Source organism: Triticum urartu, chromosome 4A, assembly GCF_056163025.1.
Source record: "Triticum urartu cultivar PI428250 chromosome 4A, HENAU_Tu73, whole genome shotgun sequence".
Classification (NCBI taxonomy): Eukaryota; Viridiplantae; Streptophyta; class Magnoliopsida; order Poales; family Poaceae; genus Triticum; species Triticum urartu.
This window is the reverse complement of record NC_141876.1, coordinates 410151994-410177898: the sequence shown is the minus strand read 5'-3', so window position 1 is coordinate 410177898 and position 25905 is coordinate 410151994. Positions and strand designations below refer to the sequence as shown.

General features: G+C 48.6%; 1 protein-coding gene across 2 annotated transcripts; it reads left to right on the top strand.

Moving 5' to 3' along the window:
- The first annotated feature begins 1215 nt into the window (after nucleotides 1–1215).
- ALA1 (aminophospholipid ATPase 1) lies at nucleotides 1216–17817 on the top strand. Of its 2 annotated transcripts, none has more exons than XM_048715040.2 (7): nucleotides 1216–3110; nucleotides 4618–4921; nucleotides 15431–16115; nucleotides 16219–16342; nucleotides 16437–16656; nucleotides 16733–17191; nucleotides 17315–17817. In XM_048715040.2, exons 1-7 carry the CDS (start codon nucleotides 1478–1480, stop codon nucleotides 17523–17525), a joined length of 3636 nt encoding a protein of 1211 aa, XP_048570997.2. In that variant the 5' UTR covers nucleotides 1216–1477; the 3' UTR covers nucleotides 17526–17817. The 2 variants fall into 2 exon arrangements, with proteins under 2 accessions (XP_048570997.2, XP_048570998.1); XM_048715041.2 differs by lacking the exons at nucleotides 1216–3110; nucleotides 4618–4921 and adding exons at nucleotides 12822–14582; nucleotides 14670–14979.
- The last annotated feature ends 8088 nt before the right edge of the window (nucleotides 17818–25905 follow it).

Genomic DNA, 25905 nt, shown 5'->3' with positions numbered 1-25905 from the left:
ATGCATGTGGTAACATAGTAGTTACTGTAACATCACACATATCAAGAAAAAATGAGTCTAGAAAAGAGAGGCATATGGTAACATAGTAGTTACTGTAATATCACACATATTAAAAAAAAATGAGTCTACACTTATTTAGAAAAAATAAATGATATGGCATGTAATTAATGAAGAAAGAGATGCATGTGGTAACATAGTAGTTACTGTAACATCACACATATCAAGAAAAAATGAGTCTAGAAAAGAGAGGCATATGGTAACATAGTAGTTACTGTAATATCACACATATTAAAAAAAAATGAGTCTACACTTATTTAGAAAAAATAGATGATATGGCATGTAATTAATGAAGAAAGAGATGCATGTGGTAACATAGTAGTTACTGTAACATCACACATATCAAGAAAAAATGAGTCTAGAAAAGAGAGGCATATGGTAACATAGTAGTTACTGTAATATCACACATATTAAAAAAAATGAGTCTAGAACCTAATAAATGAAGTTATGCATGACACAACACATATGTTGTTGCCCACTGTGGAAATAGTAACATAGAGTGGTAACATACGCATGTTACTACTCTAAGTTACTCCCCACCGTGACTAGTCTAAGAGGGTGCTTGGATCCAAGGGACTATTTTTAGTCTGACTAAAAATAGTCTCTTTTAGAGGCTAAAGTTCCAAGCACCCCTGACTAAAGAGAGGCTAGGACTAGTCTTGAGGCTAAAAACTTTTAGTCATAGGAAACCTACTAAAATATGTATTAGCCCTCTCTCTCCTCATTTAATTCCTCTACTTTAACACATGCGAGTTCTGGATTGGATGGTTTGGAGGATAATAAATGCTCAATAATTTGATTTTAGTCTCTTTAGTATTTGGATCCAAGCATGGGTGAGGCTAGCAAGTTTTAGTCCCACTACTTTTAGTCATGAGAGAGCCCAAGTTCTCATGCGAGTCTTATTTTTGGATGCTACCATCATATAGCGCTCCCCGATAAAAATTAAGTCAACAAGCTAATAAATACTTCTAAGAAAAAAAAAAGAAAAAGTTACTTTAAAAAAAGCCTAAGGTAGCAAAATCCGGGGCCCACAAACCCCCTGGACTCGGTCCATGCGCATCAGCGCCTGACGCCTTCCGGTCCAATTTGAGCACCCGCCGTCCCTGACTAATTTCCATCTGCTGTCCCTGACCATTTTCCATCTGGAAGAGAGTTGGCCGTCGCACTCGCACTCGCAGCAAAGCTTCTCCTCTCCTTCCCCGCGAATTGATAACACAGCTGGAGTCTGCAGACCCTTCGAACTCCCCGCCTGTCTCGCGCAAACGACCAAGCGATCCCTCCAAAACCTTTGGCCGATCTCGTTAACTCCAGTGCAGACAAATCAAGTAATCATCCCTTCTTGTTCCTCGCTTGGCTAAATCCAATCTGAACATAGTATTAGTTAGTACTACGTACTCTTCCACGTGCTACGTACACCAGCATGCGGCCGCAAGGGCAATTGCCGCCACCACATCCGTTGCAATTGCAACGGCCGCAGCAAGCGACCGGAGCAGATATGGACCCGCCCGCCAGGATGCCGGACCCGGTGCCGTCGCCGATACTGAAGCACTCGCCGTCCGTATCGCGCTCGCTGCGGTCCGCGCCAGACACCTCGTCCGTCACCTTCGCGGCCGACTTCCGGTCGCCCTCCAAGCCGGAATCCACCTCGCCGTCCTTCGACAGCTTCCGGACCGCCCGGTCCAGGCCGTCCAGCGTCTCGCGGTCGTCCACCAGGCGATCCGCGTCCGAGCGCGCCGGCTCGCAGCGGGACCTCCGCGACGAGGACGCCCGGTTCGTCTACATCAACGACGCGCCGCGCACCAACGCGCCGCCGGCCATGTTCCCGGACAACTCCATCCACACCTCCAAGTACTCCGTCCTCACCTTCATCCCGCGCAACCTCTACGAGCAGTTCCACAGGGTGGCCTACATCTACTTCCTCGTCCTGGCGGTGCTCAACTTCGTGCCGCAACTCCTCGTGCTCTCCAAGGAAGCGGGCGTTCTGCCGCTGGCCTTCGTGCTCGGCGTCACGGCAGTCAAGGACGCGTACGAGGACTGGAGGCGCCACCGGTCAGACAAGAACGAGAACAACCGCACGGCGTCTGTGCTCGCGGACGGCGTGTTCCGGCCGAAGCGCTGGAAGGACATTCAGGTCGGCGACGTGGTGCGTCTCGTGGCTAACGAGACGCTGCCGTGCGACATGGTGCTTGTGTCCACGAGCGACCCCACCGGCGTGGCCTACATCCAGACCATCAACCTCGACGGCGAGTCCAACCTCAAGACGCGCTACGCCAAGCAGGAAACCATGTCCACGCCGCCGGAGGCGCTCGCCGGTGTCATCAAGTGCGAGAAACCCAACCGCAACATCTACGGCTTCCTCGCCACCGTGGACCTCAACGGCCGCCGCGCCATCTCCCTCGGCGCCTCCAACGTCATGCTCCGTGGCTGCGAGCTCAAGAATACGGTCTGGGCCATCGGAGTGGCGGTGTACACCGGCCGGGACACCAAGGTGGTGCTCAACAGCTCGGGTGCGCCATCCAAGCGCAGCCGCCTCGAGACGCACATGAACCGCGAAATCATCGCGCTGGCCGTGGCTCTGGTCGTTCTCTGCTCGGTGGTGTCTCTCCTCACCGGCATCTGGATGGGTGACCATGTGGACCGGCTCGGCATCATCCCCTTTTTCCACAAATACGACTACTCTGGGGCTGCTGAGCACGGCCACGGGAGGTACAACTGGTACGGCACGGGCGTGCAGGTGGTGTTCACGTTCATGTCGGCGGTGATACAGTTCCAGGTGATGATCCCCATCGCGCTCATCATCTCCATGGAGCTCATCAGGGTGGGGCAGGCATACTTCATGGTGCAGGACGAGCACATGTTCGACGAAAAGAGCCAGGCCAGGTTCCAATGCCGGGCGCTCAACATCAACGAGGACCTCGGGCAGATCAAGTACGTCTTCTCCGACAAGACCGGCACGCTCACGCAGAATCGGATGGAGTTCCGCTGCGCCAGCGTGCAAGGCCGCGACTTCAGCGAGACCGACGGCGGCGAGGAGGACGGACATGCCGTGCAAGGTAAGCAAATGTTTGTTTTGGTTGAAATTTTCACCAGCGGTAAGCTTGGTTGACTAATCACCGATTTTGAGCGGCGGCGTTGGCATTATCTGACCGTAAGAAAACTAATACTACTAGAAGACATGTCACTCGCCAGTGTGTTGCGTGCTAGGACGATCGCCATGGTTATTTCGGGTACACGTATGCAGAATTTGAAGTTTCTGCATCCACACGCCGAACCAGAAACGAGCACGCGAGTTCTGCAAACACGCAAGATACAAGCACTGACACATTTCGATAGTTAGATAACCGGTGAAAAGAAAGAACATCTTTTCATGGTTACATGACAAGTACGTGCAATGGTACTGTTCATTACTGATTAGTAATGCCACTGATCGAGTCAAACTTCTGAATGAACTTTCCTCCCCCTTTTTAAGCCCAAAAGGCAAAAGCGAGATGTTCCACTATGCAAAACATTTAATCTACCGGGACCTGAAAATCCTGTAGTAGCTTGTGTTGCAAAACATTTGACTCTTCGGCTGGTCGTAACGAGAGTAGCAATAAGCGGTATTATGCATGCCAATTAGACTTTTTGTATTTTCTCCGGGTTTTTTTTATTCGCATATAAGATTTGATTGAAGTCAAGTCTCGTAAAGTTTGACCAGCTTTGTAGAAAAAAATGTCAACATTCACAATCTAAAATGAATACCACTAGATGTGTCATGACTTAAAGTTTCATATTATATAACTTTAGCATGGCAGATGTTGATATTTTTTCATATAAATGCAATCAAACTTTGTGAAGTTTGACTTCAGAGAATTCTAATATGCAGAGTAAAAAGGACCGGAGGGAGTATGATGCGACACACAATTAAATGAGAAAAAGAGCGGGTGTGATTCATATCATGATACCATATCATATTAAATGTTGTACTACTACTTTATGTCATGCATGACAATTAATAAGGCAATCTAAGATACCAACTTATAATACTCCCTCGGTTCCTAAATGTAGGTCTTTCTAGAGATTTTAACAAGTGACTGCAAGCGAAACAAAATAAGTGAATCTATACTATAAAATATATCTATATACATCCGTATGTGGTAGTCCATTTGAATCTCTAAAAAAAACTTATATCTATGAACGGAGGAAGTGTTATGCATTGTGAAGGTAGTATCATATACTAGTATCATATGCTCCATTACAACCAGCCTTCTAGGGAATGATACAACCTCGGGTCACTGATCAGGGTTGACCGTCATCTGGCCCAATAAGCATAGAATTACCGGACGTCAACAACCAACATTCTTTCGGATTTCAATTTGAGACTGACTGGGTGTATCGATAACGATGAATCCTCACCATCCATTTTCCTGGGTGGGAGCCCGACACGACACACTAATGTTACAGCACACCTTCGTTTGACACCCCAGTTATTTTTCTAGTAAGTAAAATTCAACATCCAATCACGAGGAGAAACGAATCTGATCTGGTCCATGTTTGGCGGGACATTCTGTTTGGGTGCAGCTGACGGCGTGGTTCTGAGACCCAAGACGGCGGTGAATACGGACCCGAAGCTGACGGCGCTGCTCAAGGACGGGACGGGCGCCAAGGCCAGCCGCGCCCGCGACCTGTTCCTTGCGCTGGCGACCTGCAACACCATCGTGCCCATCGTCGAGGACACGGCGAACCCGGCGGCGAAGCTGGTGGAGTACCAGGGCGAGTCCCCCGACGAGCAGGCGCTGGTGTACGCCGCCGCGGCGTACGGGCACAAGCTCGTCGAGCGCACCTCCGGCCACATCGTCGTCGACGTGTTCGGCGCCAGGCAAAGGTACGAGCTCAACACCCCGCCCGTCTACTGCAAAAAAATATTTGCTTCTCATAGCATTGCCGGCGTTTGACGTTGGTGAAATTGATTTGTTTTCTGTTAGGATTTGACTGCATTGTTCGTGGGTGAAATTTCTGTTTGTTTGTTTGTTTGTTGCCATAACGATAAATATGCGAGGTTGTGATGCGATCGACATTGACATTTCCATAGGCAGACGTCATATAGGAGTAGGAGGAGAGACGTTAGTGAGACAAGGGGAAAACTAATGTGTCCAGTTGGTGTCACGAAATCCTGGGTCCGGCGGCTAATGTGATACTCCTACGTCGCTCCGACCATCTGGGCGCACAAAGCGAAACCGTCAACTGCTCCACTTCCGTGCAAGCCACAGGGCAGGTGTGGCTGCTCGTTGGACCCGGTACTATTTCAGGCATGTCAAATCTGATGTTTTTCAGGCATGTCAAATCTGATGTTTTTCATGACAATTTATTGTCATGATGATGACAAATTTAGTTTGCAAGCATAATAATTTTCGGACAATATAATTGAACCGAGATGGATTTGTCATGTTTGCCAGGTAAACTTGCCATTCTCAAAGAACACCATTTGTCATTAAAAATGTTTGATTTTCCATGGTAAAAACTCTGATGGCAGATTTGTAGTGGAGTCTTTAATCCTAGCCTGCTCAAGCTTTCAATCGAGAGTATATTGAGTATTTAACAAAAAATTACAACATTCCAGGTTCCGATCCCACAGAATTATCACTTTCAAAACGGCAACAAAAAATAAATAGATAAAGCTAGTTTTTGCAAAAACTACCATTTTTAAATAGTGATCGGTTTGAACGATTTAGACACGTTTATAACAGGCAGGACCCATCCACCAGAACTGACGTGGCAAGAAAGTCAACTTTTTTTATTTTGATCAGTAAAAGTATCTATAGCTGGACTTTGCAAATCCGGCCCCTCAAATTAGCCATTTTGCATCCGAATCTTTCATATTTTAACCCTTACATTCATATAAAGCATGCAAAAGAAATCATACGTACTATCTTAGCTAATGTTCGTCGTTGAAGATGTCCACGACGTTGGTGCTAGGCGCATAGGAGGGCTTTGGCTCATCCTCCTCCTGCTCGACCTCATCCATGTAGGCGAGCATCTCCGACTTCTCCGCGGCCTCCATCTTCTGCCAACGATGACGGCTGGCCTCTGCAGCCGACTCCGAGCGAAGGGAATCTAGGATGGCCTGCTGCTCCGCCCGCAGATTCACGTCGCCAGCGTCCCCCACATCCTCCTCCTCCTTATCCAGCTCATCCTCCTCCTTCTCAACCTCCTCCTCGTCTTCGTCGTCCTCCTCCTCCTCCTCCTTCTCCGGCTCATCCTCCTCCTCCTCCTTTTCGGCCTCCTTCTCCTGCCACCCCCAACTCCTCCTCCGGATCCACTGCATCCGGAGGTAGCCGCGCGGCGATCCAAGCTTCACACCTTGCCCGGATCTGCTCAAGGGGCTCCAGCCGGCGCTCCAGCGTTAGACATGGGTGGCTCCTCACTCGGCGGCATGGGGGCATGACTACTAGGCGAACAGGGAGTGAAAAGTGGCGGCGACCGCGGACAGGCGGAGGAAAATGTGGATGATAGGATTTCGATGCCGATGGTCGACTTAAATAGCCGGCTAGGTACTACGCGGCCTGGCGGAGCGGCGCCACGCGACGACATCGGTCTGATGGAGGAGACAAGTTTTGGACCGCCGGGATTCCAGGCGATTCCGCGTTGGACCCCACCGTCAGTCCGAGTGGCGGGCACGCCCGGACGCCCCCATATCAGCTCCATATTTAGGCTGGATATGAGGGGTGCTGGTTAGCCCAGGCGTCTAAGACCCGTTTGAGGCGTTCATCTGGGTCAGATTTTCATGATCAGGCGGGCATTCCAGTCGTTTGAGCCCGGTTTAAGGCACCCGACTGTAGATGCTCTAAGTAGACTGTTATGACAGATGGGGCCAACACGTTAGCATCAACTCTCTTCTTCCTCCTCCTTCTCCTCCCTCTCGTGCATCACACTTCTGCCAGAGTGCATCACCCTTCTTATATTAGGGAGTTCCGTAAGTTGAATTTGTGATGACCTAGTAGTTGCCGTCAGGGAATGCAATCCTTGGTCTGAACCATTTTTCCAGGCATGACTGGACCACCGGCTTAGGGCATCTCCAGCCGTTGGCCCCCCAGGAGGGGCAAAAAATCGCCCCCTGGGGGCGCACCCGTGCTAAACCGCGCACTGGGGGCGTGATGCCCCCCAGTCGTGCCCCCCACGGGTTTTTAAAATGTTCAAATTCGGCGCAAACACGGGCGAGTTCGTTTAAATTTAAACATATTTTACAAAAAAAGAAAAAAACTATCGCGGGCTACCCCCGCCGTCTCCCTCACCGCCCGCCTCGTCGCTCGCCCACGCGGTTCTACATGCCAAGAAGGCTGTAGAACCGCGTGTAGTCACCGTCGTCGTCGCCTCCGCCTACGCCTCCGCCGTCCCTGCTGCATCCCTCCCCCGGTTGGCGCGGCGGGTTAGACGGTCCGGGGGCGTCGTCGTCGCTATCGAGGACGACGACACCGTCCTCGTCCTCGCGCCCACGTTTGCGGGCGGTGATCTCCTCCAGGGCCCGGTGCTGCCGGATCATCTCCTCGCGCAGGTAGTCGTCGCGCGACCACCGCATGGCGTCCTCGTCGGAGAAGCCGCGCCGGGCTATCTCCTCGTACTCCTGGGGGAGGCTGGACTCCACCTTGGGCTCGACGAGGGCGCCGGAGCTGCGGGTGCGCGCGCTGACAGGCGTGTCCTGGGGCTCCGGCTTGACGGGGCGGAGGTGGAGGCAGGGAGAGCCGCCGGAGTTGCGGGTACGCGCGCTGACAGGCGTGTCCTGGGGCTCCGGCTTGACGGGGCGGAGGTGGAGGCAGGGAGAGCCGCCGGACGAGGAGGAGGACACCCCGGTCTCCATGCGCCTCGGCGTCCAGGAGATTCCCCGGTGGCGGCGTGAGGAGCACGGGGGAGCGGGGTACTCGAGGCGCGGCGTGTTGCCGCCCTCGATGTACTCGAGGACGGACTCCAACGTGCGCCCGGGCACGCCCCACCACCGACGCCGGCCGGCGGCGTTGAACCTGCCGGAGGGCACGACGCTGTTGGTGGCCTCGAGTTGCTCGCTGTGCCGGCGGCGGAAGTATGGCTCCCAGATTGGGCTGTCGGGGACGTACCGGGGCCCCTCCCTCGCCGCACGCGGCAGGGACGAGCGGATGCGTGCGATCTCCGCACGCCGCGCCGCGCCGGTGGGTACCGGGGGCACCGGCACGCCGCCGGCGCTGATCCTCCACGCCCCGAGCACCCGCATGTCCGGCGGGACCGGGTACTCGGCCTTAAAAAGGAGGCGAGCCTCGTCCTCGTGCAGATGACGACGCCCGAATCCGTTCGCCGCCGCGCCGTCGCCTGGGAAACGCTCGGCCATGCTTTCTCAACTGGTGACGGCGAGAGGAGGAAAGGGGGAGAAATGAGCGCGTCATCGGTGGATGATCGGGGTGAGTCTCTCCGGCGCGCTTGCAGTCGGCTTTTATAGACGGAGACGCCGCGTGGTAGGCTTGGCCGGCGCGTTACGCGTGGCGTGATTGCGTGGCGGCCGAGGGACGCGTCGCCCAGCCTTCACTGCGCCGCCCGTGAGGCACCAATGGAGGCTGACCGACGCGGCAGCGCGGGGCAGCTTTAGCATTGATTCGCCACGGGAAACGAGGCGATGAGGACGACGAAGGTGCGAGAAGAGAGTAGAGTCGCTGACGCGGCGGGCCCGCGGCTTTTCGCGCCAAAAACGATTCGCCCGGCGCCCCCGAGCGACCCCAGCGCACCGGGTTCGGGTTGGGTCCGCCGGCGCCAATTTCGGCCCGAGCCGGCGGAAACTGGGCTCTTGACGACGTGACTGGGTCGATTTTTTGACGCTGACGGACAAAAACACGCCTGAGGGGTTTTGTTGGGGGCGCGGCTGGAGATGCCCTTAGTTATTTGGCTATCCAAAACCATCAACTTGTTCCAGACGATCAGCAACATCTACTAAATCCTAGTTTCCCGTGCCTACGTGGCAAACAGAATATTCAAAGTCGAGACCTTCTAGCCTCTCTGACCAACTGCGATGCTGGTGTCTAGTGGCAACCATGAAAGCGATATAAGAAGTTTCCAAGATGAATATCCATCCGCGTTTCCAATCAGAGGCGTGGCGTAGAATTGTGACCAATTTACCTGAATTTTATTTCTTTTACAATCTTCTTATAGCAAACGATCATGCCACGAGGCTTTGACGTAGGAAGCTAGTATTTGCATGTACCACACGTAGGGGCAATCAGAGCTGCAGGCATGCTGACTATTCTTGGCGGGGAAAATTATGCGATGGTTGGATGTGACAGGTCTCGCAGTAGACCAACTGCAACGATCAATTCCCGATTGTGTGCGGGAATATGATGAATGCAAATGCAACCCCGTCTAGAAGCCGAGAGACTAGTACTATCCGACATGGACGTGTACTCGTACGTGTCAATTAATGGAGGGAAGAAGAATTAAGTCGAGAGAAACTCCATACTGGGTGTGCGCCCGAGCGCACAAAACACGCCGGACTGGTGTGGCATTTCACATGTGTTCCGTGCTGTGTTGGACTTGGACCTTCCCATATGGTTTGCAGGATTGTCCCACAGCTCCCAGAAGGTCAAAATTAAGCACAAGGATGTTACTCACTCTTTACCCTTCTTTGGGTTTTTTGAGGGGGTTTTACCCTTTTTTGAGGGGGTTTTAGCCCCAGAGCGTGCGAATTGGGTGGTGCGCGGCGGCACTCGTCCCGTGCTGCCCAAGGCACGTGGGCCCGTGCCTGGCCCAAAGAGGCCAAACCCGGCGGCGCCTACGAGGCTTCCAAACTAGACTTCCATCGTCCTGGGCGGCGCCTAGTCTGGTCGGCCCACCTGCGCAGCGGCCTGCGCGGACGTGGACGTGCGCGGCCGGGTGCCATATGTCGGGCCCCATCGCATGCGAGCCATCTTGATGACCCTACCCCTGGCCTAGCCTAGCCGGCCGTGCACGGCGACGTGAGACGATCGCGACGCCTCGAGAATGACTGCCACGGTACCACCATCGCACGCTACCCTCCCCTCTGCTCAACTAGTGCGTCAAAAGGGTCTCCGTGCCATGGATTTACCGCTGCCGTGGGAGCTTTTTCCGCGCTCATGGTTATGGACGGGATGGAAAATGGGATCCTAGTGCAACCGTGCGCGAGTCTGCTCCATACGTGATTATCAATGAACCTTCTAACTCGTGTGCATGCGGAATACTTTTACTTGTTTGTATCAATGAACCTCCTATCTCATGTGTGGAATACTACTTTTACTTGTTTGCGCATGGCATGACACAGACTTTTGCACGAGAGTCCGCTCCCATTCTTCATATGTGTGGAATACTAATTTTTTTTAACTCATCCTAAGGATTTCAATCATGAATAAATCTTATAAAATTCCTTTCAATCAAAGAAGCCCTTAATACCTTCGTCTCGGTCCAAAATATGCGATGACTTAATAAACCGGTAGTAGTTTGTTTATGTACTATCTTTTCTTTATAATATAGGTAGACAAAAATGTCAATGTAAATGGGCTACTCTAATGGGAGTGCCTGGCGCATGGATGGTTCGTTAGTCCGGCAGCCCAGCCATGGCGTTGTTTAACGGAGTTGAGTCGATCTAACTAATCTGGGATGGAGCCTACACGATACCAATGGATCCGTATCCCATTCACGTGGCTGCCTGTCTTGTATTTCTCCATCTCAAATGGTCAACTTTAGACACCTAGACACGGGAAAAATATTCCATAAACCCCTTTTCGGTCACTGTCTGGCCTTCATACACAAGAAATCTCATCTCCACTAAGTTGATGAGAACACGCATAAATGATCACTGTGCCAAAACTCGTTTGGTCAAAGGCATGCACCCTCAAAATACCTACTCGTGAAGAGTGAAATTCCTTGGTAGTCAAAGGCATGCAACCCTCAAAATACTCGAAATTCCTTGATTATCTGGAAGAGATATACTACAAGAATTGATCCAGTCAGGTTGGGCATAAAAGTGGGCAAATACAAAGGAAAAAAGGAAAGAGCAACTTTGTCCTCTCCTGCGAGCTCCTAAGAACCAGTACTCTGCCTACTCTACTTTCCAAGGACAGATCACATCCAATTATAAAATAGAATACTTTTCTTTGTCCTAGTCAAATCCACTGTGCGAGCGATATGGCGTGGTCACTTCTTCATACATCGTCGGTCATCCATCAATCCATCCATGAACCGCGACGAGAGAGCTCTGAATTTGTGGACAATGCTCCTAGTTGGACCTCTTTTCCAGTTTTTGCCATGCTCTGCGCACGGCATAGCTCCTTCCTTTTTTATCAGCTGATAAACTTTATGCTTTCGTGAGAAGGCCTAAAATGTTTTGACCAGTTATTAGTTCCCTCCCTCTGTGCCTGGCTCTGGTGGATAGATAGATAGATACATCCCAACATCTGCAAATTACGACACTGAATTTAGAAGCTTGGAGACGAATAGGAACATGCGGGTAGAGCCAAGACCGGTGCAGGAGCAGCGTAGTTTAGTGCAACGTAGCTTGTGGGTTCCCCGCAAAAAAAAACAAAAAAAAACGTAGCTTGTGGGTTTGGTCACTGGATTGGACGATGGCGCAAGCGCTACCGTCACGCATGGGTTTCTTTCTAGAATTCTTTACAGAGTCCGTCCGTCCGTCCGTCCGATGACTGGTCGCCATGTTTACCGAAGCACATGCCGTGGTTTACGGGGACTTTTGAGTCGAGGGTTTGATGTCAACTCTTACATATTGCGCGGAGGTTGAAAGCCGGCCTTGCCAAGATTTATGGCCTCCATCTCCATGCTCTGCTCCTGAAGCAAGCAGAGCAGAGCTATCCTCTGTCAAGATTCTTCCGGGCTAAAATATGATTGCGTCCAACAATTAGGTTATTTATTATGAAGGCACTTGTTCATCTAATGTAGTATTCCATTGCGAGCGTTGACTTGATTCGAAACTAAACTCTGAAAAAAATGCAGCAGCCTTGGCGTAGCGAAAAGTCATCAAGTCAGAGATGCTAGTATTTCGTGATTGCCGTGCAAGTAATGCAAATGAAATGACTTTTCTTTCGCTCTTGGTTTACGTGGGCTTAATATACTCCTACCGGACACGAATATTAAATCTTAAATCTCACCCAAAAAATGAAGGCCGAGGGGACTCCAACAGAAACCGAAGCTTCGCCCAGCACACGGTTGCAAACTGTTCGCCTGTAATTGGGAGGGAGAGGGATCCATGGGTCGCCGGCACAGCATGGATGACCGAAGAAATGAAGAAGCGTCATCGATGATCGAGCCATCTGCAATCCATTTGGCGTGTCTGGAAGCTTCGCCATCTCCGCCAGAAAGAAAGAAAGCCGGCACCCCAAAGTACCAACCCGGCGAAAATGACAAGCTTGTTTAGCGAGTCGCCGTCACCGTCTCCCCACTTTCGGAGCCCGTTTCTATCCACCATTTCTTGACCAGCTATAAGCTACCGGCTGCGCTACTCCGAGTCTGTCTACGTATGACACCTTTGTTTCTGCACTAATTAAACCACATTATTAAGTTATAAGCCGCCTATAAATAAACAAAATTAACAGCTCAAATAGTTGGCTTCATTCCCTTGTCTTCTGTCTTCTCCATCGTCTCCAATTCAAATCCTAATCAAATTTCTACTTGCCTTTGATGACTTGACTAACTAATACCGATTACTTGTCAGACTTTATTTCTAGACTTGAATCCCTTGCTTGTAAGATAGACTATTTGAGTCATGAGACATGAAGAGGAGCAGCCCCGAAACCCAAAGCCTACAGGTCTCTCCCTCGCTCGCTCATCCAAACGGTGCTTTTGTCCTCACCAACTCCCCTCTCCCAGATTTTAAGCGCCATTTCAAGCCCTCAGCAAGATCGCGTATCTTTTCTCTGCTTGCTTCCGCTTCGTCTCCGTCTCCCCCCTGAAATAAAAATTCCTCTGCAGCAGCAGCAGCAGCCCATCTTTAATGCAACACTCGCCATGGTTACTCCCACGCATCCACTTCAACCCAACCACTGCTCTGCTTCCTTCCTTCCTCCCCTGTTTCTGTTTGTTTCTTGAACCCAAACCCAGCTTGTGCCCCGTTCAAAATCGGACTTTGCCGAGCGTCGCCATGGGCGGGGATTCGAGGTTCTCCCACTGACGCGGCTGGTCCGGCCGGTCAGCGACAGCGCGCGCCATGGCCGAGGACCATGGATCGTCCCGGCACATGTCGTCCATGTCCATGTCGCACAAGGAGCTGGGCGACGACGACGCGCGGGTGGTGCATGTGGGCGACCCGGAGCGCACCAACGAGCGCCTCCAGTTCGCCGGGAACGCCGTGCGCACCGCCAAGTACTCGCCGCTCACCTTCCTGCCGCGGAACCTGTTCGAGCAGTTCCACCGCCTCGCGTACGTCTATTTCCTCGTCATCGCCGTGCTCAACCAGCTCCCCCAGCTCGCGGTCTTCGGCCGCGGGGCCTCCGTCATGCCGCTCGCCTTCGTCCTCGCGGTGACCGCCGTCAAGGACGCGTACGAGGACTGGCGACGCCACCGCTCCGACCGCGCCGAGAATAACCGCCTCGCCGCTGTCCTGTCCCCCGGCGCGGCCGCCCAATTCGTCCCCACCGAGTGGAAGCACGTCCGCGTCGGCGACGTCGTGCGGGTCGGTGCCAACGAGTCGCCCCCGGCGGACATGGTCCTCCTGGCCACCAGCGACACCACCGGCGTAGCCTACGTGCAGACGCTCAACCTTGACGGCGAGTCCAACCTAAAGACTCGCTACGCTAAGCAAGAGACGCTGACGACGCCGCTCGAGCATCTCGCCGGCGCCGTCGTCAGGTGCGAGCGCCCGAACCGTAACATTTACGGCTTCCAGGCCAACCTGGAGCTCCAGGGGGAGGGCCGCCGGATACCGCTGGGCCCGTCCAACATCGTGCTGCGCGGCTGCGACCTCAAGAACACGTCCTGGGCCGTGGGCGTGGTGGTCTACGCGGGGCGCGAGACCAAGGCGATGCTGAACAACGCGGGCACGCCGACCAAGCGCAGCCGCCTGGAGACGCACATGAACCGCGAGACGCTCTTCCTCTCCGGCATCCTCATCGCGCTCTGCTCGGCCGTGGCCACGCTCTCGGGCGTGTGGCTGCGCACCCACCAGACCGACCTGGAGCTCGCGCAGTTCTTCCATAAGAAGGACTACCTCAAGGTCGGCAAGGAGGACAACGAGAACTACAACTACTACGGCATCGCGGCGCAGATCGTCTTCAACTTCCTCATGGCGGTCATCGTGTTCCAGATCATGATACCCATCTCGCTCTACATCTCCATGGAGCTGGTGAGGCTCGGTCAGGCCTACTTCATGATCCGGGACGCCAAGCTGTACGACGCGTCGTCCGACTCGAGGTTCCAGTGCAGGGCTCTCAACATCAACGAGGACCTGGGGCAGGTCAAGTGCGTCTTCTCCGATAAGACCGGCACGCTGACGCAGAACAAGATGGAGTTCCGGTGCGCGAGCATCGACGGCGTCGATTACAGCGACGTCGCACGGCAGCGACCTGTCGGTAGGGCTAGCTTCTCTCTCATTCTCAGTAAATTCTATCCAGTGGAGGAGTCTGGGCTGGGGTTTGATGGCCTTTGATTCATGGCAGAGGGCGAGCCGGCTTGGGCGCCAAAGGTGCCGGTGAAGGTCGACAGAGAGGTGATGGAGCTGGTGAGGAACGGGGGTGCTACAGAGCAAGGGATGAACGCCGGCGAGTTCTTTCTTGCCCTGGCAACGTGCAACACCATTGTTCCTTTGATCCTTGATGATGGCCCTGACCCAAAGAAGAAGGTGATTGACTACCAAGGCGAGTCGCCGGACGAGCAGGCGTTGGTTTCTGCCGCCGCGGCCTATGGCTTTGTGCTCGTGGAGCGAAGCTCCGGGCACATTGTCATTGACGTCCTTGGTCAGAAGCAGAGGTATACATCATCATTCATGACAGATTTGCATGGGAAATAAGGACAAATTGACCATGGGAATTTTGCTTTCATTTCATGATATACAGTTTGCCGTTAGTTTGTGTCTTCTAGTACGTACTAGTTGGGGAGGTTTCGTTGGTTTGTGGCCGTTGCTTGCATCTCTTTTTCTGGGCCTGCACGGCATGTGCTTCAGTCCATTTGTGGTAGCAGCAAGGCAACCGCAGAACTTCAGATATTGCTTCACCTAAACTAACATTGGTTGATGACTGCAATAGGTTTCCTTAGTTTTTGCGTACGTACATTCAGAATGCCTGCAATAGGTTTCCTTAGTTTTTGCGTACATTCAGAATGCGCGACATATGCTTCGTTTTGCTTCAGTCCTTTGTGCATCTGGCCATTACTAATAACTTTCACAAAACATTTAATCGCCTTTACCGGACTTATTCTGCAGGTTTGACGTCCTTGGTCTTCATGAGTTTGACAGCGACCGCAAGAGGATGTCAGTTATAATTGGCTGCCCGGACAAGACTATCAAGCTGTTTGTAAAAGGTGCAGATAGTTCCATGTTTGGAATCATCGACAAAACACTGAATCCAGATGTTGTCCAGGCAACTGAGAAACATCTCCATTCATATTCGTCAGTCGGCCTGCGAACCCTCGTCATCGGCGTGCGGGAACTTAGCCAGTCAGAGTTTCAGGAGTGGCAAATGGCTTACGAGAAGGCTAGCACTGCATTATTAGGCAGAGGCAATCTCCTACGCAGTGTGGCCGCCAACATTGAAAGGAACATGCGCCTGCTGGGAGCCTCCGGTGTCGAAGACAAGCTGCAAGATGGAGTTCCTGAAGCAATTGAAAAACTAAGGGAAGCAGGGATTAAGGTTTGGGTTCTGACAGGTGACAAACAAGAAACTGCCATCTCCATTGGCTATTCCTGCAAGCTTTTGACAAGGGACATGACACAGATTGTGATCAACAGTAATTCAAGAGAGTCGTGCAGAAAAAGTTTGGATGATGCAATCTCCATGGTAAACAAACTCCGGTCACTGTCTACAGACTCCCAATCTAGAGTTCCCCTCGCTTTGATCATTGACGGTAACAGTCTCGTCTACATTTTTGACACAGAACGGGAGGAGAAGGTATGCAATCACACTAGCATCTCTATAAGTGCAGTGATTTTCCCGCAAAAGGAAAAACAGAGTCATTTTCTTATAAATAACCCATGAAATGTCAATTTTCCAGCTTTTTGAAGTCGCGATAGCATGCGATGTTGTTCTATGTTGTCGAGTGGCTCCTCTACAGAAGGCTGGGATTGTTGATTTAATAAAGAAGCGAACAAGTGACATGACTCTAGCTATTGGAGATGGTACATTTTTTGTTTCAAACTAGTTCAGCACTTTCATCTTTTTCTCTGAGTTATTTGTTTTTTGTTATTAATCTGAAGAAGTATCATTTTTCAGGTGCAAATGATGTATCCATGATCCAAATGGCCGATGTTGGCATTGGCATCAGTGGTCAAGAAGGAAGGCAAGCTGTGATGGCTTCAGATTTTGCCATGGGGCAATTTAGATTTTTGGTCCCACTGTTGTTAGTTCATGGCCACTGGAACTACCAGAGAATGAGCTACATGATCCTATACAACTTTTACAGAAATGCTACTTTTGTCTTTGTGCTTTTCTGGTAAGTGCATTCCTTTATTACCAGGTTCGTTCAATCTGCACTTAGAAATATACCTAAACCACGATAATCATTGCAGGTATGTACTTTACACTGGTTATACCCTGTCAACAGCAATAAATGAGTGGAGCAGTGTGTTATACTCTGTGGTCTATACCTCTGCGCCGACTGTCATTGTCGCCATTCTCGACAAGGATCTGAGTCGAAGGACATTGCTGAAATATCCCCAACTCTACGGTGCGGGGCAGCGCGAGGAGAGTTACAACCTAAGACTGTTCATTTTCATCATGGTGGACTCCGTTTGGCAGAGCCTCGCAGTTTTCTTCATCCCTTACGCCGCATACAAGAACAGCGCAATCGACAGCGCTAGCCTGGGAGACCTGTGGACACTGTCTGTTGTCATTCTTGTCAACATTCACCTTGCCATGGATGTCATCAGATGGACTTGGATCACTCATGCAGCAATATGGGGCAGTATTGTGGCGACATGGATTTGCGTCATCATCATAGACTCCATACCCACCTTGCCCGGTTTCTGGTACATACTCGTCCTTATTGATCCTTATTATTTGCTCGCCTATTGGAAAAAAAGGAAACCTACATGCTCTTCAAATTTGAAACAGTATCCCACATGATTTCTGATTCTCTAACTGAACCACAGGGCAATCTACGAGGTGATGGGAACTGCATTGTTCTGGGCGTTGCTTCTTGCGGTGATTGTGGTTGGAATGATCCCTCATTTTGCCGCAAAGGCCATCAGGGAACATTTCATGCCCAATGACATCCAGATTGCGAGAGAGATGGAGAAGTCGCAAGATTCTCGTGATGCTAATCATCCAGAAGTCCAGATGAGTACATCCACTCGAGCTTAGGAGTAGGGGATCTTTGTTCATTCGCGTAGGCTAGAGTTACACCTTTCTCTTTCTGAAGAAATTACACCTTTTCCTTGGTTCTTTTTGTTGTGTGTATATAAAGCAATTCTTTCGGCAGTGAGCATGCTTCTTGTTGCTTGCTACCCTGTCAACTATCCAAAGGATAGATTTCTTGTAGCCATGCTGTGCATCCGCCTGCATTTTTTGTTGTTAATTTATATGAAAAGAATCGTACAGGAGTTAACTGTACATATTCAGGGACTGATTTATTTTATGAAGATTCTGAAACGGATGATACTGATTTCCGAGAGCTAACGTAGAAGCATTGCGTTTGTTGGGTGCACAAATAGACATGGGAACAACAATATGTTTTTATCTGTCTAGCAGATCCCTCATATCGCGATACTATAAAATCAATTTATGGTTCCTTGTAAACTGTTTTTGTAGTATGAAACTGACTCGGCTCGAACAGATACTAAAAACTGTACTATAAGCAAAAGAAATATTATAATTTCCTCTCCTCTTTTTTTGAGTTGTATAATTTCCTCTAATCTTCCCCAACGTCCGCCACCGGCCAGACGTGGCCCAAAAGTAGCCGCCCCACGCTCGGCCACCGCCATCAGGCCAGCCCACCTCCTGCGCCAGATCCCGGCGGCCTCCCGCGCCCGCGTCCCTAGTCGGTCACGTCTCCTGCGCCACTCGCGTTTCCGACAACCGTCCATGCTGTGTGACGCCACTTGCGTCCAGGCCGCTTACTCAGGCGCCGCTCGGGTCGGACGCTGCCGAGGTCCTTCGCCTGCTCCCTGCTCGCGCGCTGCGTCGCCAGACCACCTACTCCGACGTTGGTTCGTTTACGGTTGACCTAAAAATCAACTCGAAAACTACAAGTACTAGATGATACCTGTGGCGACCCGACCCGAATGGATCAAGTGCTCTGTGCTCAGGTGTCATCCCTGGATCAGTAATGCTGACACCACACAGTACATCGAAGGATTTATAGCAGAGTGGCAATCACACACTTATTACATCGTTATCTTAAAGAGAACTTATTACAATAAATATGGCTTAAGGCCATCTAATAACGATAACAGCGGAAGACTCGGAAGATAAATGGGTCCATCAACTCCAACGACATCACTGAGTATAGGACCACGACCTAAAGCACCTTACTCGTCGTCTGAAAAGTCTGCAACATGAAAGTTGCAGCCCGAAAACGGGTCAGCACATGGAATATGCTGGCAATGTAACACATAGAGAGTAATGGAATGAAACAGCTATACTATATGCATATATGGCTGGTGGAAAGCTCTATGGTTACAGTTTTGCGTAAAGCCAAATTTTCCCTACTGCAAAGAAATAAATTTATTTAACTATCATGGTGGTTGTGAAACATCGAGAATGGTTGACAGCATTCCGATCCCAATTAAGTGAACAATTAAAACCCAACAACATTAATTAGAAGTAACATGTTGAGATTCACAGGATATTCAAGTACTAGATACTCAAGTTGTCCATAACCGGGGACACGGCTAATCATGATTAGTTTATACACTCTGCAGAGGTTTGCGCACTTTTCCCCACAAGACTCGATCGCCTCCGTTTGATTTCTCGCACTACATGGTGTTTGAGAAGACGGATGACCGAGACATAGTCTTTCAGAGGCGCTAGCACCTTACGATCGGGTAGACCGGTACACCTACATCCCCTACATCTGCTAGTCTACCACTGTAAGAGTTCGCACAACTTAGTCAACTATGCCAGAGCCCATAATGGCTTGTGGCTGCACACGGAAGTTTCTAGCATGAAAGATCTTATGATCCCTTTGAGCCTGGGTGGCGGTCCAAAAATAAAACAGGCAAGTCCTGATAGACATCAGGTGCCTCAATCCACCCAGATGTGTGTTTAAGTTGCCACCTTAGATAAACCATTAAAATTATCAACTCTCATCTGTCATGGATATCACTCACCCAATCCACGTCTACTAGCTTAGCATGGCATAATAAGCAAACGTAGAAGTAACTCCCAAAGGTTTCATAATAAAACAGGTGATAGGTACTACCTCATCTACTTCCCATCCCACAATTTAATTAGGTCCTAATCATGCAATGTGAGAGGATTGATCTAATGCAATAAAACATGGGTTGTAGAAAGGTATGATCAAAGTGTTACTTGCCTTGCTGATGATCCGCGAGTCCTAGGGTTTCGAAGTAACAAGCGGCGCAATCCGGGTGATCTATCGCAGACAAACAACAAGCATACAATAAGTACTCATCTAATGCACAGGTAAAACTCGAACAAGAGAACGAACCAGAAATTTCAACTTAAGAACTCCGGTTGCAAAGAAAGAACGAACCGAGCAAAGAAACGGAAAACAAACGGCGGAAGAAAACAACTCGGTTCTAGCAAGTTGAAACTAGGTCAAATTTTACTGGGGCAAAAACTTGTTTAAGTTGATTAAACGGAACGGCGGTTTCGAAACGAAACTCCAGGCGCTTGAATCACCTGATTCCGATAAACGAGCGAGAAGAAAGACTAGAAAGAAGATCGGATCGGAGATCGCGATCGCGGAATAAATCCGACGAAAAGAAACGAAGAACGGTTAACCGAACGGACGTCGTTAACCGGGAAAGAATCGGTGATCACGTTCGTTGAGACGAACGGTCCGAAAGAAGAACGAAAACCGATCTAGGGTTTTCGGAAAAGAAACCGAAAAAGAAACGGAAAACTGATCTAGAAAACAGGAACGGTTTAAAAAAGAACCGGAAAGAAAACGAATCGGAAGAGAAGAAAAGAATCGGAACGGTTTATAAGAAAAACCGAACCGAGGCAAGGGTAGGGTGGCGCGGCTACCTCGACGAGGCTCCGGCGAGGGGCTCCGGCGGCGGCGGCGATGTAAGGCGGCGGCGACTATGTAAGGCGGCGGCGGCGCGGGCTAAGGGCGGCGGCGGCGGCTTAGGCGCGGTGGAGGGCTTGGGGCTTGGTTTAATGATTTAGAGGGGGGGGTGTTGGGGTATTTATATAGGTGAGGGGAGAGATTACTTGGGGGAGGGGACAAGAAAAAGAGTAGGAGAAGGAATCCTAAAAAAAGGCAAACCGAGTCCTACTAGGACTCTAGGCGGCGGCGGCTTGCTCCTGCGCCAGGCGCGCGGCGCGCGGGATGGCCTGGCCGGCCGGCCTGCTGGCTGGGCCTTGGCCCAAGGCGCTGCGGAAAGGTTTTTTTTTAACGGTTTCGCGCGCAGAAAAACACAGAAAAAAAATCTAAACGAACTCCAAAATTCCCAAAGTAAATTTTTTCCCGACTCCTAAAAATGAGCCGAACAAAATGAACTTTACTCCGGACCTAAAATGCAATTTTTGAAAACACGCATTTTTCCCTATCCAAATAAAATGCAAACAAAACTCCGGCAAATCAAAATTTGATTTATTCATTAGATCTTCATTTTTTCCTAACTTTGGAAAAGTCATATTATTCCCTCTCTTATATTTTTGATATCGGAAAAATTATTGAAGATGAAATAAATAAATCAAATGATCCTCTTTTCAAATTCGAGAAAACTCTCAAATATGAAAATAACAAAATCTCTAACTCTCTCCGAAGGTCCTTGAGTTGCGTGAAATTTCTAGGACCAACCAAAATGCATGAAAATATGCTATGCATGATGATCTAGTGTATAACATTCCAAATTGAAAAATTGGGATGTTACAATACCCCGAGCGTTGCTGCGGGAATTCTTAGGATATAGCCATGATGGTAGATAAATTGAACAACTTTTTGCATAGTGTATTTACATACTTAAGATAAATTTTTTACAATGGATACTTGGTATAAATATAAATATTGCAAAATGTGAAATATGCTATCTTTTTTATTAAATACAGGACATAAGCAATCTCATGTGACTTACATGAATATTAACGTATATCAACATGGATTCTGAAATAGACACAATATGAAAGGTTATGTACAAATGCCTTTTTTGGATAGTTATTGTAGTTGTTGTCGTAAATCAATCTTCATATCTGCATACTTACGATCTACACAAAGAGTGATAACTACACACAAATAGTGACCATTATAGTTGCTTGCAATACGTGACAGTGAATGGTGGAGGTCCAATATCAAGAAAAAGAACAAATTCCTTCTCTCTCATTTTCACCAAAGTGAGGCCAATTTCTTTGTCTGAAAAGAGCATGACTTATGATAAGAACCGAGACCCAAATTATAGCATTGAAATCAGAATTTGTTTGCGACAAAAAGAAACTATGCATGAAAAAGTGTAAGCTACATTCCTCGGCGCCCATGATGCACCCAAGTAGTACACAATGCATCGGATCATCCTATGTTGTCTTCCCAGGCAAGTTTACCCTTAGCTGCAGTCAACACGTTCCCAGCATCAGATGAGTCAAAAACTGCTCTACGTTAATAACACAATATACATGTTAAAGATTTGTATAATGATAACTGGGTCATAATGAGAAATTTTCCTTTCATCATCGACACACCAGTAGCTAGCTGCTTGGTTCGGTGCACATAATGGACATCAACTTATTTGTACCAATTAAAAGACCAACATCAGAATAGCCTAGATTGGTTGAAGTGAAATAAACTTCTCATGCTGTAGTATGTGTGAAGAGTCAGAGCAGCACTTACTATATAAATATAATATTCCCAGATGGATAACAGCAACAATCCAGTAGAAACAATGAAGAAGAATCCACAAACCGTAGATGTATCCACCAGATAAATCTACAGAAAGAAAGGAATAGGAAGAAAATAGAGTGTTGGATCAGGTGCTCGTGGTTGTCACCATGTCATGGGCTCATGGCAAATGCTTGAGTCAGAGCAGATCGACCTTGGCGTGGGATTTCCTAACGGCATGCAGGAGCAGATCGGCCTGGACCACCGTGGAGATGAGGCGACGACGGAGCAGACCCTCGTCCTCATCGTCAGCTTGCTATCCACATGGGGTTCTCTGACGGCGTGTAGGAGTAGATCAGCCTCAACCTTGGTGGAGATGAGGCAACAGTGAGCAGCCCTTGGTCCTCGCCATCTACTCGTCTACCTATGGATCGGGAAAGGAGGCCTCACCATGGTTGGGGTAGGAGCAGGAGGGTACCAGAGTTCTCCACCTCGCGCAATCCTCCTCCTCGACCTCGCGCAGGGTTGGATCGGGAGGAGAGGAGATGGGAAAGTGGGACGAAGGCCTCCTGGCGTGACTCATGCAGGGGCTGGACAATGGGGAGGGGATGGATCAGGGTATGAAGAGGGAGGGCTGGGGCATCCTGCATCCATCGGCTGCCCTCGTGATGCAACAGCAGCGGGTAGGTGCGAGGCAGACGGCGGCCGTGCTTGGTGCTTCGTGTAGGCACCAATGCACATCTATTTATGATTGATGGATGGAAGACGAAAAGGAACAATTACGTTATGGGAAAGAAAAGAAAAGGCCCGCCTTTATTCAGTGGAGAAGATGAATAGGATGAGATAGAATTAGTGGATGGGCAGTTAATTGGCGTACAACCATGCGTTGTGCAGAAGGCAGCGACTCCTCCACCGTGCCGGGGGCAAGAGCAAAGGGATGAGGTGGTGCATGAACCTGGAACGAAAATCATTAGATGGGCTGACGTGGTTGCATGGCTGAGGTGGATAGCTTTCATGTGGAGATAAATAAGATAGTGGGGATGAATCTCTTAGGTATATAGGTGATAATATGCGGGGACCTACAAAATATTTATTGGGATCTGCTGTGTATTACGGGATCTATTGGGTATGTTTTCTTCAACTAAAACTACAAATTTAAAGGTTTGACTACTTTTATTGGATCTGCTAGAGAGCATCTCTAATCGTTTCCTTATAATTTAGAGGAGTATATGGCATCTTATACTTTAGAGGAGTATATTTGCTCCTCTAAAAAATGTGGTTTCTAACAGAACCACTAAACTTAACTCTTTGAAAAAATTGAACACAAATTCAATGCAAATTGGATTAAAAATACTTCACGGAACTTGATTTGAACTCGACTCAACCTTGCATAAACTCTTTTACACAACATTTTTTGAAGCGTATATGTGGATTGCCTAGCTCTTTTCATCAGTTCAGACTTTTGGTTGCGTTGGCTAGTGCATGAAGCTTAATGTTATTTGTGAGATGCGTTGGAATTTTTCCTGAAGAGGAAGGGTGAATCAATATAGTAGCTGATAAGTATTTCCCTCTGCGAGAACCAAGGTTATAGAACCAATAAGAGAATCACACAAACCCTAGTGAACAGTGTTAAGTTTCATGCACTAGCCGACACAACCAAAAGTATGAACTGATGTAAAGGGCTAGTGCAATCCACATATATTGTAACACCATCTCTCACATGTGATAACATGGACACAAAGGGGGCTACCCACAATTTTTAATAAATTGCAAAAGTCAGTATTTGAACTTAAGACCTTAGCTCAATACCATGTTAAGCTTCATGCACTAGCCAACGCGACCAAAATTCCGAACTGATGGAAAGGGCCAGTGCAATCCACATATAGTGTAACAAACAACACCTGCACACATAAAAACAAATACTTGCACCCAACGCGGACAAGAGGGTTGTCAATCCCCTTCAACTCGTTACTTGCAAGGATCAAATCTTGTATAATTAGATAGATAAATTGCAAAACAAAATAAAAAGAGTAAAATTGCAGCAAGGTATTTTTGCTTTTAGTAATATGATTAAACTAGACCCGGGGCCATAGTATTCACTAGAGGCTTCTCTCTCGAAACAATAGCATACGGTGGGTAGACAAATTACTGTTAGGCAATTGATAAGAAAATACATAGTTATGATGTTATTCATGGCAATAATCATGTATATAAGCATCATGTCCATGACAAGTAGACCGAAACTACTCTGCATCTACTGCTATTACTCCACTTCGAGAGTGCTTCTATGCTTGCCTCTCTAGGTATTAAGTTCATAACAAACAGAGTAACGCATGAAGTATGATGACATGATGCAAACAAAGTAAACTCGAGCAGTATGAATAAACCCCATTGTTTTATTCTTAATGCCAACAATACAAATATGTGCCTCACTACCCTTTCTATCACGACGTGAGGACACCGCAAGATTGAACCTATTACAAAGCACCTCCCCCACTAAAGATAAATCAATCTAGTTGGCCAAACCAAACAGATAGATCAGAGAGAATAAAAAGTTATAATAATCATGCATGATAAAGTTTAGAAAAGAATCAATTACTTTCAGTGAGTAATTTGATCATAAACCCATAATTCATCGGATTCCAACAAACACACCGCAAAAGAAGATTACATCGGATACAACTCCAAGAAGATCGAGGATAACATTGTATTAAAGATCAAAGAGAGAGAAGAAGCCATCTAGCCACTAGCTATGGACCCGTAGGTCTATCGTGAACTACTCACGCATCACTGGAAGGCAGCAAGGATGATGTAGAAGCCCTCCATGATCGATTCCCCCTCTAGCAAAGTACCCAAAAAGGCCTTCAGATGGGATCGCGGAAGAACAGAAGCTTGCAACGGAGGAAAAAATGTTTCATATGGCTCTTTATTGTTTTTGGGAATATTTGGGAATTTACAGAGGTGGAATTATGTCAAACGGAGTTGCATGGGAGTCACGAGCTAAGGGCACGCCCACCCCCCAGGGCGTGCCCTGTGAGCTCGTGGCTCTCCCGTAGGTCTTCTGGCCTCCTCCCGAACCTTCTAGGCTCCCTTCTGGTCCAGAAAAATCACTGTAAAGTTTCATCGTGTTTGGACTTCATCTGATATTGATTTTATGAAAAGCCAGAAACAAGCAAAAAACAGGAACCGACAGTGGGCACTGGGTTAATATGTTAGTCCCAAAAATGATATAGAATAGTATAAAAATGCATATAAAGCATCCAAGATTGATAATATAATAGCATGAAACAATAAAAAATTATATATACGTTGGAGACGTATCAGCATCTCCAAGCTTAATTCCTGCTTGTACTCAAGTAGGTAAATGATAAAAACAAAATTTTTGATGTTAAATGCTACCTAGCATTTTTATCATGTAATCTCTTTACGGTATAAAAATTGAGAAACGATGAAGTAACAATATCAACATAATAATATCCATGAATATAAGAAGCATAATCATTACTTTTTCAAAATATACGATCCTTAATGAATGTTATCCCTACTAATTTTATCATGCTAATAGGATGACTCCGCCTTCACCGCATAAATATATATATCATGAGCACCCCGGTGTCAAACCATGCAATTGGATCGTACTTCTAATGCGCCTCAGCATTTTCAACCCCACACAATACATTGCGTGAGACATGGATATAACACTATAGGTAGAATAGAATGTGGTGGTAGAGATCAATAAGG

What these genes read in the sequence shown, in the direction of transcription:
- ALA1 (XM_048715040.2), top strand. Translation starts at nt 1,478, where the DNA reads ATGCGGCCGCAAGGGCAATTGCCGCCACCACATCCGTTGCAATTGCAA. An exon ending in GGACGGACATGCCGTGCAAG is followed by an intron (nt 3,111 to 4,617) that starts GTAAGCAAATGT and finishes GTTTGGGTGCAG; the next exon opens with CTGACGGCGTGGTTCTGAGA. An exon ending in TTTGTCTTTGTGCTTTTCTG is followed by an intron (nt 16,657 to 16,732) that starts GTAAGTGCATTC and finishes TAATCATTGCAG; the next exon opens with GTATGTACTTTACACTGGTT.